The 18,245-nt window shown below is 41.3% G+C and overlaps 1 protein-coding gene across 1 annotated transcript in view; it reads right to left on the bottom strand.

Annotated features, from left to right (window-relative positions):
* LOC118364691 (glutamate receptor ionotropic, NMDA 2B-like) overlaps positions 1-18,245 on the bottom strand; it is a 126,193-nt gene that overhangs the window by 91,308 nt on the left and 16,640 nt on the right. Inside the window, exon 2 of the mRNA XM_052490154.1 lies at positions 13,969-14,558. Within this exon, the coding sequence (XP_052346114.1) occupies positions 13,969-14,017 (49 nt within the window). The 5' untranslated portion in view covers positions 14,018-14,558. The remainder of the gene's footprint in view (positions 1-13,968; positions 14,559-18,245) is intronic.

Below are 18,245 nucleotides of genomic sequence, written 5' to 3'. Positions count from 1 at the left end.
AAAGCCTCTATGACTGGACCACCACTGGATTAGAACTATAAAGCCTCTATGACTGGACCACCACTGGATTAGAAATAGAAAGCCTCTATGACTGGACCACCACTGGATTAGAACTATAAAGCCTCTATGACTGGACCACCACTGGATTAGAACTATAAAGCCTCTATGACTGGACCACCACTGGATTAGAACTATAAAGCCTCTATGACTGGACCACCACTGGATTAGAACTATAAAGCCTCTATGACTGGACCACCACTGGATTAGAACTATAAAGCCTCTATGACTGGACCACCACTGGATTAGAACTATAAAGCCTCTATGACTGGACCACCACTGGATTAGAACTATAAAGCCTATATGACTGGACCACCATTGGATTAGAACTATAAAGCCTCTATGACTGGACCACCACTGGATTAGAACTATAAAGCCTCTATGACTGGACCACCACTGGATTAGAACTATAAAGCCTCTATGACTGGACCACCACTGGATTAGAACTATAAAGCCTATATGACTGGACCTCCACTGGATTAGAACTATAAAGCCTCTATGACTGGACCACCACTGGATTAGAACTATAAAGCCTCTATGACTGGACCACCACTGGATTAGAACTATAAAGCCTCTATGACTGGACCTCCACTGGATTAGAACTATAAAGCCTATATGACTGGACCTCCACTGGATTAGAACTATAAAGCCTCTATGACTGGACCACCACTGGATTAGAACTATAAAGCCTCTATGACTGAACTCCACTGGATTAGAAATATAAAGCCTCTATGACTGGACCACCACTGGATTAGAACTATAAAGCCTCTATGACTGGACCACCACTGGATTAGAACAATAAAGCCTCTATGACTGGACCACCACTGGATTAGAACTATAAAGCCTCTACGACTGGACCACCACTGGATTAGAACTATAAAGCCTCTATGACAGGACCACCACTGGATTATAACCATAAAGCCTCTATGACTGGACCACCACTGGATTAGAACTATAAAGCCTCTATGACTGGACCACCACTGGATTAGAACTATAAAGCCTCTATGACTGGACCTCCACTGGATTAGAACTATAAAGCCTATATGACTGGACCTCCACTGGATTAGAACTATAAAGCCTCTATGACTGAACTCCACTGGATTAGAACTATAAAGCCTATATGACTGAACCTCCACTGGATTAGAACTATAAAGCCTCTATGACTGAACTCCACTGGATTAGAACTATAAAGCCTCTATGACTGGACCACCACTGGATTAGAACTATAAAGCCTATATGACTGGACCTCCACTGGATTAGAACTATAAAGCCTCTATGACTGACCTCCACTGGATTAGAACTATAAAGCCTATATGACTGGACCACCACTGGATTAGAACTATAAAGCCTCTATGACTGGACCTCCACTGGATTAGAACTATAAAGCCTCTATGACTGGACCTCCACTGGATTAGAACTATAAAGCCTATATGACTGGACCTCCACTGGATTAGAACTATAAAGCCTCTATGACTGAACCTCCACTGGATTAGAACTATAAAGCCTCTATGACTGGACCACCACTGGATTAGAACTATAAAGCCTATATGACTGGACCTCCACTGGATTAGAACTATAAAGCCTCTATGACTGGACCTCCACTGGATTAGAACTATAAAGCCTCTATGACCGGACCTCCACTGGATTAGAACTATAAAGCCTCTATGACTGGACCTCCACTGGATTAGAACTATAAAGCCTCTATGACTGGACCACCACTGGATTAGAGATAGATGGCCTCTATGACTGGACCACCACTGGATTAGAACTATAAAGCCTCTATGACTGGACCACCACTGGATTAGAACTATAAAGCCTCTATGACCGGACCTCCACTGGATTAGAACTATAAAGCCTCTATGACTGGACCACCACTGGATTAGAACTATAAAGCCTCTATGACTGGACCACCACTGGATTAGAACTATAAAGCCTCTATGACTGGACCACCACTGGATTAGAACTATAGATGGCCTCTATGACTGGACCACCACTGGATTAGAACTATAAAGCCTCTATGACTGGACCACCACTGGATTAGAGATAGATGGCCTCTATGACTGGACCACCACTGGATTAGAACTATAAAGCCTCTGTGACTGGACCACCACTGGATTAGAACTATAAAGCCTCTATGACTGGACCACCACTGGATTAGAACTATAAAGCCTCTATGACTGGACCACCACTGGATTAGAACTATAAAGCCTCTATGACTGGACCACCACTGGATTAGAACTATAAAGCCTCTATGACTGGACCACCACTGGATTAGAACTATAAAGCCTCTATGACTGGACCACCACTGGATTAGAACTATAAAGCCTATATGACTGGACCACCACTGGATTAGAACTATAAAGCCTCTATGACTGGACCACCACTGGATTAGAACTATAAAGCCTCTATGACTGGACCACCACTGGATTAGAACTATAAAGCCTCTATGACTGGACCACCACTGGATTAGAACTATAAAGCCTCTATGACTGGACCACCACTGGATTAGAACTATAAAGCCTCTATGACTGGACCACCACTGGATTAGAACTATAAAGCCTCTATGACTGGACCACCACTGGATTAGAACTATAAAGCCTCTATGACTGGACCACCACTGGATTAGAACTATAAAGCCTCTATGACTGGACCACCACTGGATTAGAACTATAAAGCCTCTATGACTGGACCACCACTGGATTAGAACTATAAAGCCTCTATGACTGGACCACCACTGGATTAGAACTATAAAGCCTATATGACTGGACCACCACTGGATTAGAACTATAAAGCCTCTATGACTGGACCACCACTGGATTAGAACTATAAAGCCTCTATGACTGGACCACCACTGGATTAGAACTATAAAGCCTCTATGACTGGACCACCACTGGATTAGAACTATAAAGCCTATATGACCGGACCTCCACTGGATTAGAACTATAAAGCCTCTATGACTGGACCACCACTGGATTAGAACTATAAAGCCTCTATGACTGAACCTCCACTGGATTAGAACTATAAAGCCTCTGTGACCGGACCACCACTGGATTAGAACTATAAAGCCTCTATGACTGAACCTCCACTGGATTAGAACTATAAAGCCTCTATGACTGAACTGGATTAGAACTATAAAGCCTCTATGACTGAACTCCACTGGATTAGAACTATAAAGCCTCTATGACTGGACCACCACTGGATTAGAACTATAAAGCCTCTATGACTGGACCACCACTGGATTAGAACTATAAAGCCTCTATGACTGGACCACCACTGGATTAGAACTATAAAGCCTCTATGACTGGACCACCACTGGATTAGAACTATAAAGCCTCTATGACTGGACCACCACTGGATTATAACCATAAAGCCTCTATGACTGGACCACCACTGGATTAGAACTATAAAGCCTATATGACTGGACCACCACTGGATTAGAACTATAAAGCCTCTGTGACTGGACCACCACTGGATTAGAACTATAAAGCCTATATGACTGGACCTCCACTGGATTAGAACTATAAAGCCTCTATGACTGAACCTCCACTGGATTAGAACTATAAAGCCTATATGACTGAACCTCCACTGGATTAGAACTATAAAGCCTCTATGTCTGAACCTCCACTGGATTAGAACTATAAAGCCTCTATGACTAAACCTCCACTGGATTAGAACTATAAAACCTATATGACTGAACCTCCACTGGATTAGAACTATAAAGCCTCTATGACTGAACCTCCACTGGATTAGAACTATAAAGCCTCTATGACTGAACTCCACTGGATTAGAACTATAAAGCCTCTATGACTGAACTCCACTGGATTAGAAATATAAAGCCTCTATGACTGAACCTCCACTGGATTAGAACTATAAAGCCTCTATGACTGAACTCCACTGGATTAGAAATATAAAGCCTCTATGACTGGACCACCACTGGATTAGAACTATAAAGCCTCTATGACTGGACCACCACTGGATTAGAACTATAAAGCCTCTATGACTGGACCACCACTGGATTAGAACTATAAAGCCTCTATGACTGAACTCCACTGGATTAGAACTATAAAGCCTCTATGACTGGACTCCACTGGATTAGAACTATAAAGCCTCTATGACTGGACCACCACTGGATTAGAACTATAAAGCCTCTATGACTGGACCACCACTGGATTAGAACTATAAAGCCTCTATGACCGGACCTCCACTGGATTAGAACTATAAAGCCTCTACGACTGGACCACCACTGGATTAGAACTATAAAGCCTCTATTGGACCACTGGATTAGAACTATAAAGCCTCTATGACTGGACCACCACTGGATTAGAACTATAAAGCCTCTATGACTGGACCACCACTGGATTAGAACTATAAAGCCTCTATGACTGGACCACCACTGGATTAGAACTATAAAGCCTCTATGACTGGACCACCACTGGATTAGAACTATAAAGCCTCTATGACTGGACCACCACTGGATTAGAACTATAAAGCCTCTATGACTGAACCTCCAGTGGATTAGAACTATAAAGCCTCTATGACTGAACTCCACTGGATTAGAACTATAAAGCCTCTATGATTGGACCACCACTGGATTAGAACTATAAAGCCTCTGTGACTGGACCACCACTGGATTAGAACTATAAAGCCTCTATGACTGGACCTCCACTGGATTAGAACTATAAAGCCTCTATGACTGAACTCCACTGGATTAGAACTATAAAGCCTCTATGACTGAACCCACTGGATTAGAAATATAAAGCCTCTATGACTGGACCACCACTGGATTAGAACTATAAAGCCTCTATGACTGGACCACCACTGGATTAGAACTATAAAGCCTCTATGACTGGACCACCACTGGATTAGAACTATAAAGCCTCTATGACTGGACCACCACTGGATTAGAACTATAAAGCCTCTATGACTGGACCACCACTGGATTAGAACTATAAAGCCTCTATGACTGGACCACCACTGGATTAGAACTATAAAGCCTATATGACTGAACCTCCACTGGATTAGAACTATAAAGCCTCTGTGACCGGACCTCCACTGGATTAGAACTATAAAGCCTATATGACTGGACCTCCACTGGATTAGAACTATAAAGCCTCTATGACTGAACCTCCACTGGATTAGAACTATAAAGCCTATATGACTGAACCTCCACTGGATTAGAACTATAAAGCCTCTATGACTGAACCTCCACTGGATTAGAACTATAAAGCCTCTATGACTGAACCTCCACTGGATTAGAACTATAAAGCCTATATGACTGAACCTCCACTGGATTAGAACTATAAAGCCTCTATGACTGGACCACCACTGGATTAGAACTATAAAGCCTCTATGACTGGACCACCACTGGATTAGAACTATAAAGCCTATATGACTGAACTCCACTGGATTAGAACTATAAAGCCTATATGACTGAACCTCCACTGGATTAGAACTATAAAGCCTCTATGACTGAACTCCACTGGATTAGAACTATAAAGCCTCTATGACTGGACCACCACTGGATTAGAACTATAAAGCCTCTATGACTGGACCACCACTGGATTAGAACTATAAAGCCTATATGACTGGACCTCCACTGGATTAGAACTATAAAGCCTCTATGACTGAACTCCACTGGATTAGAAATATAAAGCCTCTATGACTGAACTCCACCACTGGATTAGAACTATAAAAGCCTCTATGACTGGACCACCACTGGATTAGAACTATAAAGCCTCTATGACTGGACCACCACTGGATTAGAACTATAAAGCCTCTATGACTGGACCACCACTGGATTAGAACTATAAAGCCTCTATGACTGGACCACCACTGGATGGATAGAACTATAAAGCCTCTACGACTGGACCACTGGATTAGAACTATAAAGCCTCTATGACTGGACCACCACTGGATTAGAACTATAAAGCCTATATGACTGGACCACCTTTGGATTAGAACTATAAAGCCTCTATGACTGGACCACCACTGGATTAGAACTATAAAGCCTCTATGACTGGACCACCACTGGATTAGAACTATAAAGCCTCTATGACTGGACCACCACTGGATTAGAACTATAAAGCCTCTATGACTGAACCTCCACTGGATTAGAACTATAAAGCCTCTATGACTGAACTCCACTGGATTAGAACTATAAAGCCTCTATGATTGGACCACCACTGGATTAGAACTATAAAGCCTCTATGACTGAACCTCCACTGGATTAGAACTATAAAGCCTCTATGACTGGACCACCACTGGATTAGAACTATAAAGCCTCTATGACTGGACCACCACTGGATAGCCATGTGGTTATATGTTCTATACAGTCTGGCACCCCTGTGTCATCACTCATTTCTATACTGCACCTATATACCTCTGTCTATGTATTCTCTGTTTGACAGATGTTAACAGCCATGCAAAAAACAACACTTGATACAGATAACTTTTCCTCATTCAAACCCAGAGACAGACTGTACTACTTTTGTCTGGCAAGATGTCTTTCTGGCAAGGCGGAGAGATGGGGGATGATTAATTTTAGCCTACCCCCTGAGGACACTAGTTATGACCTGCTTCCCCCCACGACCACCCTCGTTACCCTCCAACCCCACCCAACACCTCCCCACCTCAGTGGTCATGGGTAATTAATTAGCAAGCTGTTCCCAGCAGAGGGCCAAATGAAAGCAAGCTCAGTGATACAGTCAGGGGGACACTCAGACTCAGGAGGCAGGTTCACTTCACACAGTAGTTAGGGACACCCAGACTCAGGAGGCAGGTTCACTTCACACAGTAGTTAGGGACACTCAGACTCAGGAGTCTCCTGCACTGTGAGCTACAATAGTATTTTAGCCCACTGAGCCAAATCCTTGGCATTAGCATGGGGAATCGATCCAAATGTTCAGGTTTCAACCAAAGGGACTTATCACACAAGCCAGCTCTGATACACTAATTACAATATTATATTTCTGGAGACACATTTCTTTTTTATCCATGAAGACCAGAAAAGTATTTTAAAAACAAGGGTTAGAACTGGTTCAGGGAACAGAACCGAAAACCATAAAATAACCAAATCATTTGAAGAGCAGAACCCATACCAAAAAAGAAAGTGATCTATAGTGTTGGGGACTGGTTAATAACGTTCTTTCATGTTCCAGGTATTTTTTACCCGTCCCCAACAAATCACAACAAAGCGCCTATGCAAAGCCCTCACTCTCACTCAGAAACCTATTCCAGTGTCTGCCTGCGAGCTGATTTTGTTTTACAGTGGGTGTGTATGTAGGCTACCTGCCCCTCCCATCTGAAGCATAGGTTACTGTAGCCTTCTGACGACGTTACATAGGTTACTGTAGTCTACTGACAACATTACTGCAGCCTACTGACAACATTACATAGGTTACTGCAGCCTACTGACAACATTACATAGGTTACTGTAGCCTACTGACAACATTACATAGGTTACTGCAGCCTACTGACAACATTACATAGGTTACTGTAGCCTACTGACAACATTACTGCAGCCTACTGACAACATTACATAGGTTACTGCAGCCTACTGACAACATTACATATGTTACTGTAGCCTACTGACAACGTTACATATGTTACTGTAGCCTACTGACAACGTTACATAGGTTACTGTAGCCTACTGACAACATTACATAGGTTACTGTAGCCTACTGACAACATTACATAGGTTACTGTAGCCTACTGACAACATTACATATGTTACTGTAGCCTACTGACAACGTTACATAGGTTACTGTAGCCTACTGACAACATTACATAGGTTACTGTAGCCTACTGACGACATTACATAGGTTACTGTAGCCTACTGACAACATTACATAGGTTACTGTAGCCTACTGAAAACGTTACATAGGTTACTGTAGCCTACTGAAAACGTTACTGTAGCCTACTGACAACATTACATATGTTACTGTAGTCTACTGACAACATTACTGTAGTCTACTGACAACATTACTGTAGTCTACTGACAACATTACATAGGTTACTGTAGCCTACTGACAACATTACATATGTTACTGTAGTCTACTGACAACATTACATATGTTACTGTAGTCTACTGACAACATTACATATGTTACTGTAGTCTACTGACAACGTTACATAGGTTACTGTAGTCTACTGAAAACGTTACTGTAGCCTACTGACAACATTACATATGTTACTGTAGTCTACTGACAACATTACATAGGTTACTGTAGCCTACTGACAACATCACTGTAGCCTACTGACAACATTACTGTAGCCTACTGATAACATTACTGTAGCCTACTGACAACATTACTGTAGCCTACTGACAATATTACATAGGTTACTGTAGCCTACTGACAACATTACATAGGTTACTGTAGCCTACTGACAACATTACATAGGTTACTGTAGCCTACTGACAATATTACATAGGTTACTGTAGCCTACTGACAACATTACATAGGTTACTGTAGCCAACTGACGACGTTACATAGGTTACTGTAGCCTACTGACAACGTTACATATGTTACTGTAGCCTACTGACAACGTTACATAGGTTACTGTAGCCTACTGACAACGTTACATAGGTTACTGTAGTCTACTGACAACATTACATAGGTTACTGTAGCCTACTGACAACGTTACATAGGTTACTGTAGCCTACTGACAACGGTACATAGGTTACTGTAGCCAACTGACGACGTTACATAGGTTACTGTAGCCTGCTGATGACATTACATAGGTTACTGTAGTCTACTGACAACATTACATAGGTTACTGTAGCCTACTGACAACGTTACATAGGTTACTGTAGCCTACTGACAACATTACATAGGTTACTGTAGCCTACTGACAACATTACTGTAGCCTACTGACAACGTTACATAGGTTACTGTAGCCTACTGACAACATTACTGTAGCCTACTGACAACATTACATAGGTTACTGTAGCCAACTGACAACGTTACATAGGTTACTGTAGTCTACTGACAACATTACATAGGTTACTGTAGCCCACTGACAACGTTACATATGTTACTGTAGCCCACTGACAACGTTACATAGGTTACTGTAGCCTACTGACAACATTACATATGTTACTGTAGCCTACTGACAACGTTACATATGTTACTGTAGCCTACTGACAACGTTACATAGGTTACTGTAGCCTACTGACAACATTACATAGGTTACTGTAGCCTACTGACAACGTTACATATGTTACTGTAGCCCACTGACAATGTTACATATGTTACTGTAGCCTACTGACAACATTACATAGGTTACTGTAGTCTACTGACAACGTTACATAGGTTACTGTAGTCTACTGACGACATTACATAGGTTACTGTAGCCTACTGACAACATTACATAGGTTACTGTAGCCTACTGACAACATTACATAGGTTACTGTAGCCTACTGACAACATTACATAGGTTACTGTAGCCTACTGACGACATTACATAGGTTACTGTAGCCTACTGACAATAATATATAATAATATATGCCATTTAGCAGACGCTTTTATCCAAAGCGACTTACAGTCATGTGTGCATACATTCTACGTATGGGTGGTCCCGGGAATCATAACCCACTACCCTGGCGTTACAAGCGCCATGTTCTACCAACTGAGCTACAGAAAGACCTAACAACGTGTTACTGTAGCCTACTGACAACATTACATAGGTTACTGTAGCCCACTGACAATGTTACATATGTTACTGTAGCCTACTGACAACGTTACATATGTTACTGTAGCCCACTGACAAAGTATGTGTGTATAATTCTGTCTAATTCAACGTTACATATGTTACTGTAGCCTACTGACAACGTTGCATAGGTTACTGTAGTCTACTGACAACATTACATAGGTTACTGTAGCCTACTGACAACATTACATATGTTACTGTAGCCCACTGACAACATTACATATGTTACTGTAGCCTACTGACAACGTTGCATAGGTTACTGTAGCCTACTGACAACATTACATAGGTTACTGTAGTCTACTGACAACGTTACATAGGTTACTGTAGTCTACTGACAACGTTACATAGGTTACTGTAGTCTACTGACAACGTTACATAGGTTACTGTAGCTTACTGACAACATTACATATGTTACTGTAGTCTACTGACAACATTACATATGTTACTGTAATGTTGTCCGTCTTCACCTCTCTCTCTCCCTTCTCTCTCTCTCTCTCGCCGTAACTCTGTCTGCCTGTCAAAAAGCGTCTTCAAAAGAGGTTCCGTTGGCATGACAGGGAACAGTGACAACTTCAACAACAAGAAATGTTCGGACAGCATTTACACATTCTGATCATATAACCAACGAGACTCTCAGTGTGCTGCATTGACTCAAGTCAAGAGAAGCCAAGATATTTCAATGGAGACATTTCTCTATTCAAAAGCAGTATACACCCTAGCCAATCAATTTTATCCAAGCACCTAGACTAGGGTTGTGTCTCAAATGACACCATATTCCCTGTTTAGTGCACTTCCTTTTGGTCAAAACTAGTGCACTACATAGGGAATAGAATGCCATTTGGGACACGGAGGAAGAGGATATCAGGTAGCCTATTAAGGGGAATAGGTATCGAAGGGGCAATTCAAGGTATGCTGATGAGTTGAGCTGATATGGCACTCTAAGAATCTACGACGACCAAGACATTCCGATCATGTCATTTACAGAACAAACCGCCAAAGAGAGGGGATCAGTAACCAACCGATTAGACTCTCACTGTGCTGCATTGACTCAAGTCAAAAGAAGTGGTCCTCTGTAGCTCAGTTGGTAGAGCATGGACAGTGGGTTGGATTCCCAGGGCCACCTGTACGTAAAACGTATGCAAGCATGACTAAGTCGCTTTGGATAAACGTGTCTGCTAAACGGCATATATTATTATATTAAGAAGCCAGGATATTTCAGTGAAGATGCATTTTTTTCTATTCAAAGTCCCTATCCTATAAATTGTATCAAAACACCTACACTAGAAGTATATTCAGTTGCCTGTTAAGAGGGATACGTGTTGAAGGAATGCTGATATGAGTGAGAGCGTGAGAAAGAATGGCCCTCTAAGAAGCTACGGTATGTGGGCTGCAGCAGTATCACAGTGGGCTGCAGCAGTATCACAGTGATGTGGCCCATCTATGCTATTCTTAGACCTTCCATCCTACCTTCAAAGACAGTCACACATGACTGGCAGTGGTGGTGGGGGAAAAAAGAGAGAGAGGTAGAAAAAGAGAGACATTTGGAATGCATATTTTCATCACAGAGAAGCAAACGGTGAGTGGGTGGGAGTCAGATGATCGTCACTTATTAGAGCGACAGATAGTGAGGGCATACATTTTCGTCATCGACGATGGGTCGATGATTGTCGTACGTGAAAAGTCTATACTTGGGAGATGGTGATGCATTACAGGTTCAACGAGGAATGAGAAGAGGACCAGAAAAAAAGTCTAGAGTAAGAAAATAACTATTTAAATGTCTTTAACTTTGACCACAAGGAATACTTGTACATCTCTCTCTCTCACAAACAAACAGACACACACACTGTCCGATACATTCGAGTACACAAAAACCTGTCAGACTGCACTTCGAGTCCCCTTAATCCTTTTAATGACTCCATCAATAATTGTAAAGCCAGTCAAATGAAGCCAGAAGCCAATAGAGTTGCCTGCCAGGTCGTCTGTCTGTGGCCATGATGCACTGCTGCCACTCTCTCAACACACACACACACATACACTCTGGTCACAAGCTACTGCTCACAGAAGGGGCTGCCACACCACTAAGCCCGGCAAGAGAACAAGAGAACACGTAATCCACCACAAACCAAACCAGCTCCACAAACAAGCTCCTTCTGGGCCGCACGCTCCCGTTCCCAATCTATCTGTCTGTGTCCCAAATGGCACCCTATTCCCTATTTAGTGCAATATTTTTGCCCCATAGGGCTCTGGTCAAAAGTAGTGCCCATTATAAGGAACAGGATGTCATTTGATACGTAACCTCTGTCTGAGATCTCCATCCTCAGTCAGATAAATGACCCTTTCACTCGCTCTGGGTTTCATTCAGTCTGTCTGTCTCTCCCTGCCCCTCTCAAGTCAAGGGCTTCATTGGCATGGGAAACATACTGTATGTTAACATTGCCAAAGCATGTGAACTAGATAATAAACTAAAGTGAAATCAACAACAAAAATTAACAGTAAACAGTTCCAAAAGTTCCAAAAGACATTTCAAATGTCATATTATGTCTATATACAGTGTTGTAACGATGTACAAATGGTTAAAGTACATAAGGGAAAATAAATAAACATAAGTATGGGTTGTATTTACAATGGTGTTTGTTCTTCACTGGTTGCCCTTTTCCTGTGGCAACAGGTCACACATCTTGCTGCTGTGATGGTACACTGTGGTATTTCACCCAGTAGATATCAGAGTTTATCAAAATTGGGCCTCTCTCTCTCTGTCTCTTTGTCACTATTAGATAAACCTGTCTCTCTGTCTCACTTTCAGTCTCTTCATCCACTATTAGACAAACCTGTCTCTCTGTCTCACTTCCAATCTCTACATCCACTATTAGATAAACCTGTCTCTCTGTCTCACTTCCAGTCTCCACATCCACTATTAGATAAACCTGTCTCTCTGTCTCACTTCCAGTCTCCACATCCACTATTAGATAAACCTGTCTCTCTGTCTCACTCCCAGTCTCCACATCCACTATTAGATAAACCTGTCTCTCTTTCACTTCCAGTTTTCCATCCACTTTTAGTTCCCTCTACACCCACCCCAGGGAGAGAGAGAGGAAGAAAATTAGTCCTTTCTTCCTTTACACTCTCCTAACTCTTTCTTCCTCTACGCTCTCCTAACTCTTTCTTCCTCTACACTCTCCTAACTCTTTCTTCCTCTACACTCTCCTAACTCTTTCTTCCTCTACACTCTACTAACTCTTTCTTCCTCTACACTCTACACTCTCCTAACTCTTTCTTCCTCTACACTCTCCTAACTCTTTCTTCCTCTACACTCTCCTAACTCTTTCTTCCTCTACACTCTACACTCTCCTAACTCTTTCTTCCTCTACACTCTCCTAACTCTTTCTTCCTCTACACTCTCCTAACTCTTTCTTCCGCTACACTCTCCTAACTCTTTCTTCCTTCATCCTCCATTCTCACCCTTTATCCGTTTCTAGTTTCATTCTCTACCTCATGCTTTTCTCTCGATCTCGCTGGTACTGAAAACGAATGGTTCTAGATTTAAATAACATGAGCAATGACTGTTTGTACGTACTAAATGAAGTCCAAAAGGAATAGCATTGGTTGCCGATGGCCAAAAGAGGGACTTTGGTTTAGCTGGTCATATTAGTTCATTACTGTTCACAAAAGACATGTAAATAAGCCCTTTCAAAGGCAGACAGTTACACATTCAGCCTCATGTGGATATTGTATCACACATAAAGAAACGGAAGGCTTTTCAATCGAACCTGCATTGTGATATTTAGGCAGCCCCTCTTTCTCTTCAAAACCACCGCTACTACCAGGTACATTCCGCTCATGGGTGGATGTGTCCAGTTTTCACAATAACGAGTGTGTATGTTCACGGACAATAGTTTATTATCGAATACACTTCATAATTATATATGTTTTTAAATGCATTTTGTGAATTAACACTCGCACTTGGCTTTTTCTCCTCTCCCTTGCCAGCTCTGACTTTGCTGATAGCTACTTTATAGGGCGGAAATGTACTGGTTGTCCCACTTAGCTAGCATAAGATGAATGAATAAGAGCATCTGCCAAATGACTACAATGTTCATGTAATAAACATTGCAGGTTTGATTGAATTTCGGGCCTAAGACTGATGGACTGCATCTGTGAAACAGAGAGAAAAGGTCAAGTGTAAAAGGCCTTGGGGGGTCCTACCTTGTACATTGCCAGCCCAGATCTCCTCTCTACTCTTCAGAACTGGCATGGTGGTGTGGTCTGGGACCCAACTACTCCTCTCATAGCACCGGGTGGAGGGAAGGATGAACAGAGGAAGCCGTGCAGAGAGGAGTAGACGTGAAGAGGGCTTATGGAGTGGGGGATGAGCACCGGGATTGAACAAGTGTGCGTGTGTCAAGTTTGAGTGTGTAAGGAGAACTCCAAAAATAAATAGAGAAATGACGAATGGAGAGGGGCGAGGCGCTCTCTCATTCGTCTCCTGTCGTATGACTCATCCTCCCGTCTTCTTCCACTGGAGGATACAGCGCGACGAGGTTTCCTCTGACAACTCCGTGTGTGTGTGTGTGTGTGTGTGTGTGTGTGTGTGTGTGTGTGTGTGTGTGTGTGTGTGTGTGTGTGTGTGTGTGTGTGTGTGTGTGTGTGTGTGTGTGTGTGTGTGTGAACAACGGTTGCCGTGGAAATGCGGAGATTAGAGCATGTCTTCCTCCTTCCCTTTTTCCGTGTCTTCTGTCGCTCCCCTCGTTTATTTAGTCACCATCATCGGTCTGTACGTTGGGTCTTTGTCAAGACTGGGGGAGAGAGGACAGAGAGATGGTCAATAACCAGACATGATCTGTTAGGGCGAATGTTTCTCTGCTTAATGGTGAATTCTTTTGTGTCGTTTGTATACACAAGTCAATTGCTTCAGAGGTTCAAGGCTTTTATAACACAGCTTTTCACCTTTCACTTCACAATCTGAATTCAAATCCTTTCTGACTTATGGATTGGCTCTTGGCCAACACACAATTATGCAGTGTGATTTATCTTCTTATCATATATTATAAAAGTTCCATATTATACATTGACAGACAGTACAAAATGTGTGCAAATGAAAAATGGTACTTAGTTCAATTTGTCTGTTGGTTGGATTCAACTTTGGCCTAACATTAATTAAATACCACGTTTTAAAATAACATTTCAGAAAATATCCCATATCTTACATTGACAGACATACAAAATGTGTAAAACATATAATAACCACTTTGGCAATGTTGACATTAAAGGCCCAGTGAAGTCAAAAACGTGATGTATATTTCCACAATATGAGGTTGGAATAATATTGAGAAATTGTGACAATTACAATAATGCCCTTTAAGTGTAAGAGCTTTTTGAAAGGCCGTCTGTTTTGGTGGGATGGAGTTTTGGCCTGCCTATCACCAGGCAGTAAATTAGTTAATAGACAACTAAGAAAAAGAGTTCTAAACCTCTCTGCCAATAACAGTTCTAGCAAAATTCTTGCTTGAGAAATGTATATTTGCTAAAAAGCTATTTTTGTTTATTTTTTTGCTATTTTAATTAATAACAATCACAGTAAGGTACTAGATTGCCACCAATAAATTATTTCATATTGAAAAGCAAACGGCTGCATTGGCCCTTTGAGTATTCAAGGTTTGTAAATGGGTAGATTTAACTTGAGCCTAACATTCAGGACATTCAACATTAGATTTCTGGAAAAAGTTCCATACACAACAGACATATAAAATGGGTTCAACAAATAGGAAGCACTTTGCCAATTTTGATGATAAGTATTCAAGAAGTAACTTTGGCCTAACACCCACTAGTCTCTGATCTTGTCCGTGTAATATATGCATCATTCTCTCATGTTCTCTTCCTGCCTTCATCCCTTCCCACTTTTGTAGATGGGTTGTGTCCTGCATTTCCCCGCTGAATTTTACCATGTTGCCCTCTAGGAAGTGTGTGTGTGTACACACATTTTAGCCCTGGGAAAAATGTCAAAGGATATCACTGTGTGAGGAATTTTTATCCTGTCTGGCAGAGTGATAAATTATGTATTCAACACATTTTATTTCCAAAACCCATCTTTCTCTCTTTCCAACTGTAATTATCTCAAACTCCTTCAGTAGTATTTAAATGATATTAATACTGCAAATGATGTATTGGGCTCAAAGAAACATATGCACACTTCGGCAATTAAATACTGTACCACATGCAAATAAGCGGACCAGCCCTAGCCTCACTACAATCAAACAACGTCTTTCAAAGACAATTATTCAGAAATATACAATATGATATATTGTGGTGATAGTAAAATGGATTAAACAAAACTACTGATTATTAACATCTATCTGGAAAGGGCAGCAGATTGGAGTCTCATTGCTAAATACATACTTATAACTTCCTTTGCCCCCTTCAAAAATGGAATGCATAGCATATGATAAAGGAAATATGTGAGCTACTGGCATACAATGTAAATCACTTTGAGACTCAATAAAAAGTGCTAGGTCTATAGCCTACATACAGTAAATGCAAATCAGTATCATGTCTTTACAGAATTGACCAGAAATGTCACAAATTGAACGTATAGGCTAGCCATGTCTCTCAAATGCAGCAACATAACCTCACCATGCGCCACAGCTTTGAAATAGCATTCATCCTTTAGAACTGAGATGGAGGGGTGGATGGATGCCCTTTGTGAGTTAGAGACAGGAAGACATTGTCTGAGTCCCAAATGGCACCCTATCACCTATACAGTGTACTACTTTCAGCCAAATCCCTGTCAGAGGTAATGTACTATATAGGGAACAGGGTGCCATTTGAGACGGAGACATTGTCAAAAAATGTACCTGGGAGGAACATTGTGTATTATAAATAGTAATAAGAGCTCACTCTCCAAGCGTAGTGTCATCCCTCCTCACTGTGCTGGGTTAAAAGCCTACCTAAATCATTCAGACTGCTTGGGTCCACAGTACACTATACTCAATTAACATCAACGCGCTGTAACTTTGAGAGACTACTTTTGCTCTAATGATTGAGATGGAGGAATAGGAAGGATAATTAGTTAAAAAAGCTTAATCCAAGGCCTTCGTAAAGGAAAGTCTAGACTTAAAATTATATCTCACATCCACTAACATCTGACATTGACTTAAACTTTGCAACTGATTGACTTCAACCACTTAAGATAAGAATCAGATTTGATATTATATGACATTTTGCAGAATTGTAGATAACATGAAAGTTAGTTGATCAATACTTAGGTCTTGGGTAATGACTAAGTAGAAGCTGTGGCAGTTTTATATGCTGCCTCTAATATTAAAATAACCAAAAGCAAGCCAAGATTTTCACATTTTGGGGAATATGAATTACATTCACAAGCACAGTTTTCACCATGCACCAACCTCCATTTTAGACCCCATTTCCATTAGAAGCTTAAGTGAATTTCTCAGAAATGACTAATAGGCATATGGGGTCTATTGAAAAGAAAAACAACAAATGGCATTAGGACACTCAAGCCTACAGTGAACCACCACGGGAATCCTATGATGCAGCCTGAAATCAACACTTTAGGGGCCTCAAAGAGGACCAAGCACGCCCCTGGCTGGTGTACGATTCACTGTACCACTCATTTAAACAGATTCATCACACAGACGTTGAATGTAAGGGAAACATGGGGAGGAAATAAAGCTAAGTATCTGAAAATATCAAAATAAGATAGAGATACTGAACTAAAAACCAAATCGAAACAAGCCATAATGCAGCCACAACGGACCAAATTGCAAAAGTACAGTCAAATGACCTGTACACTCTGTATTGTACATAACAGATATAGGCTCGGCTCTATGGGCCCGATTCCGATTTAGGAAATGACGTATTCGTTAAGCACGCCTTTCCTATGCACTTGGTATTCAGACTTACCTTATGAAGGTGCGTAACGGGCTTTGCAAGCGTGGTTCCCTTGCGCACACTCAATACATTTTATTCAACTGCTGAAAACCCTCCCACTTGCTGGCCAACAGAGTTTCTTGTATAGTTTTTATTCAATATGGTTGTCAGTACATTTATGTTAAGCCATCCTTTAAATGCGGCGTGCTTTAAGTTTGAATTTTGTTGACGGACACAACAGAATATATCGAACAGGTTTAGAATATTAGGGATCAATGAAGGAAAGCCATCTAAATATATGCAATTGGTAGATTTAAAAATGCTCTGATATTTTATATTATTTAACTTAGGAAAGTATTTATGAATCATAAAAAAAAAAACTGGTTTGGAGAGCCTTCATGAGCGAAAGAAAGAAAACGGTGGTTCGATTCATTCTGAAAATTGCCACATTCAGTTCTTCAACCCATGGTAAAACTGGAAGATTACTGTACATAGAATTATAATAGGGAGAACACTGCACAATAGTAGGTTATACTCTCATCTACTGCCTGCACTAACCCATGGAACTGTGTGACGACACAGCCAAGTATTGCACA

The sequence above is a fragment of the Oncorhynchus keta genome, chromosome 32 (genome assembly GCF_023373465.1).
Source record: "Oncorhynchus keta strain PuntledgeMale-10-30-2019 chromosome 32, Oket_V2, whole genome shotgun sequence".
NCBI lineage: Eukaryota > Metazoa > Chordata > Actinopteri > Salmoniformes > Salmonidae > Oncorhynchus > Oncorhynchus keta.
The sequence above is the reverse complement of the archived record's forward strand: the minus strand, read 5'-3'. Positions and strand labels throughout refer to the sequence as shown.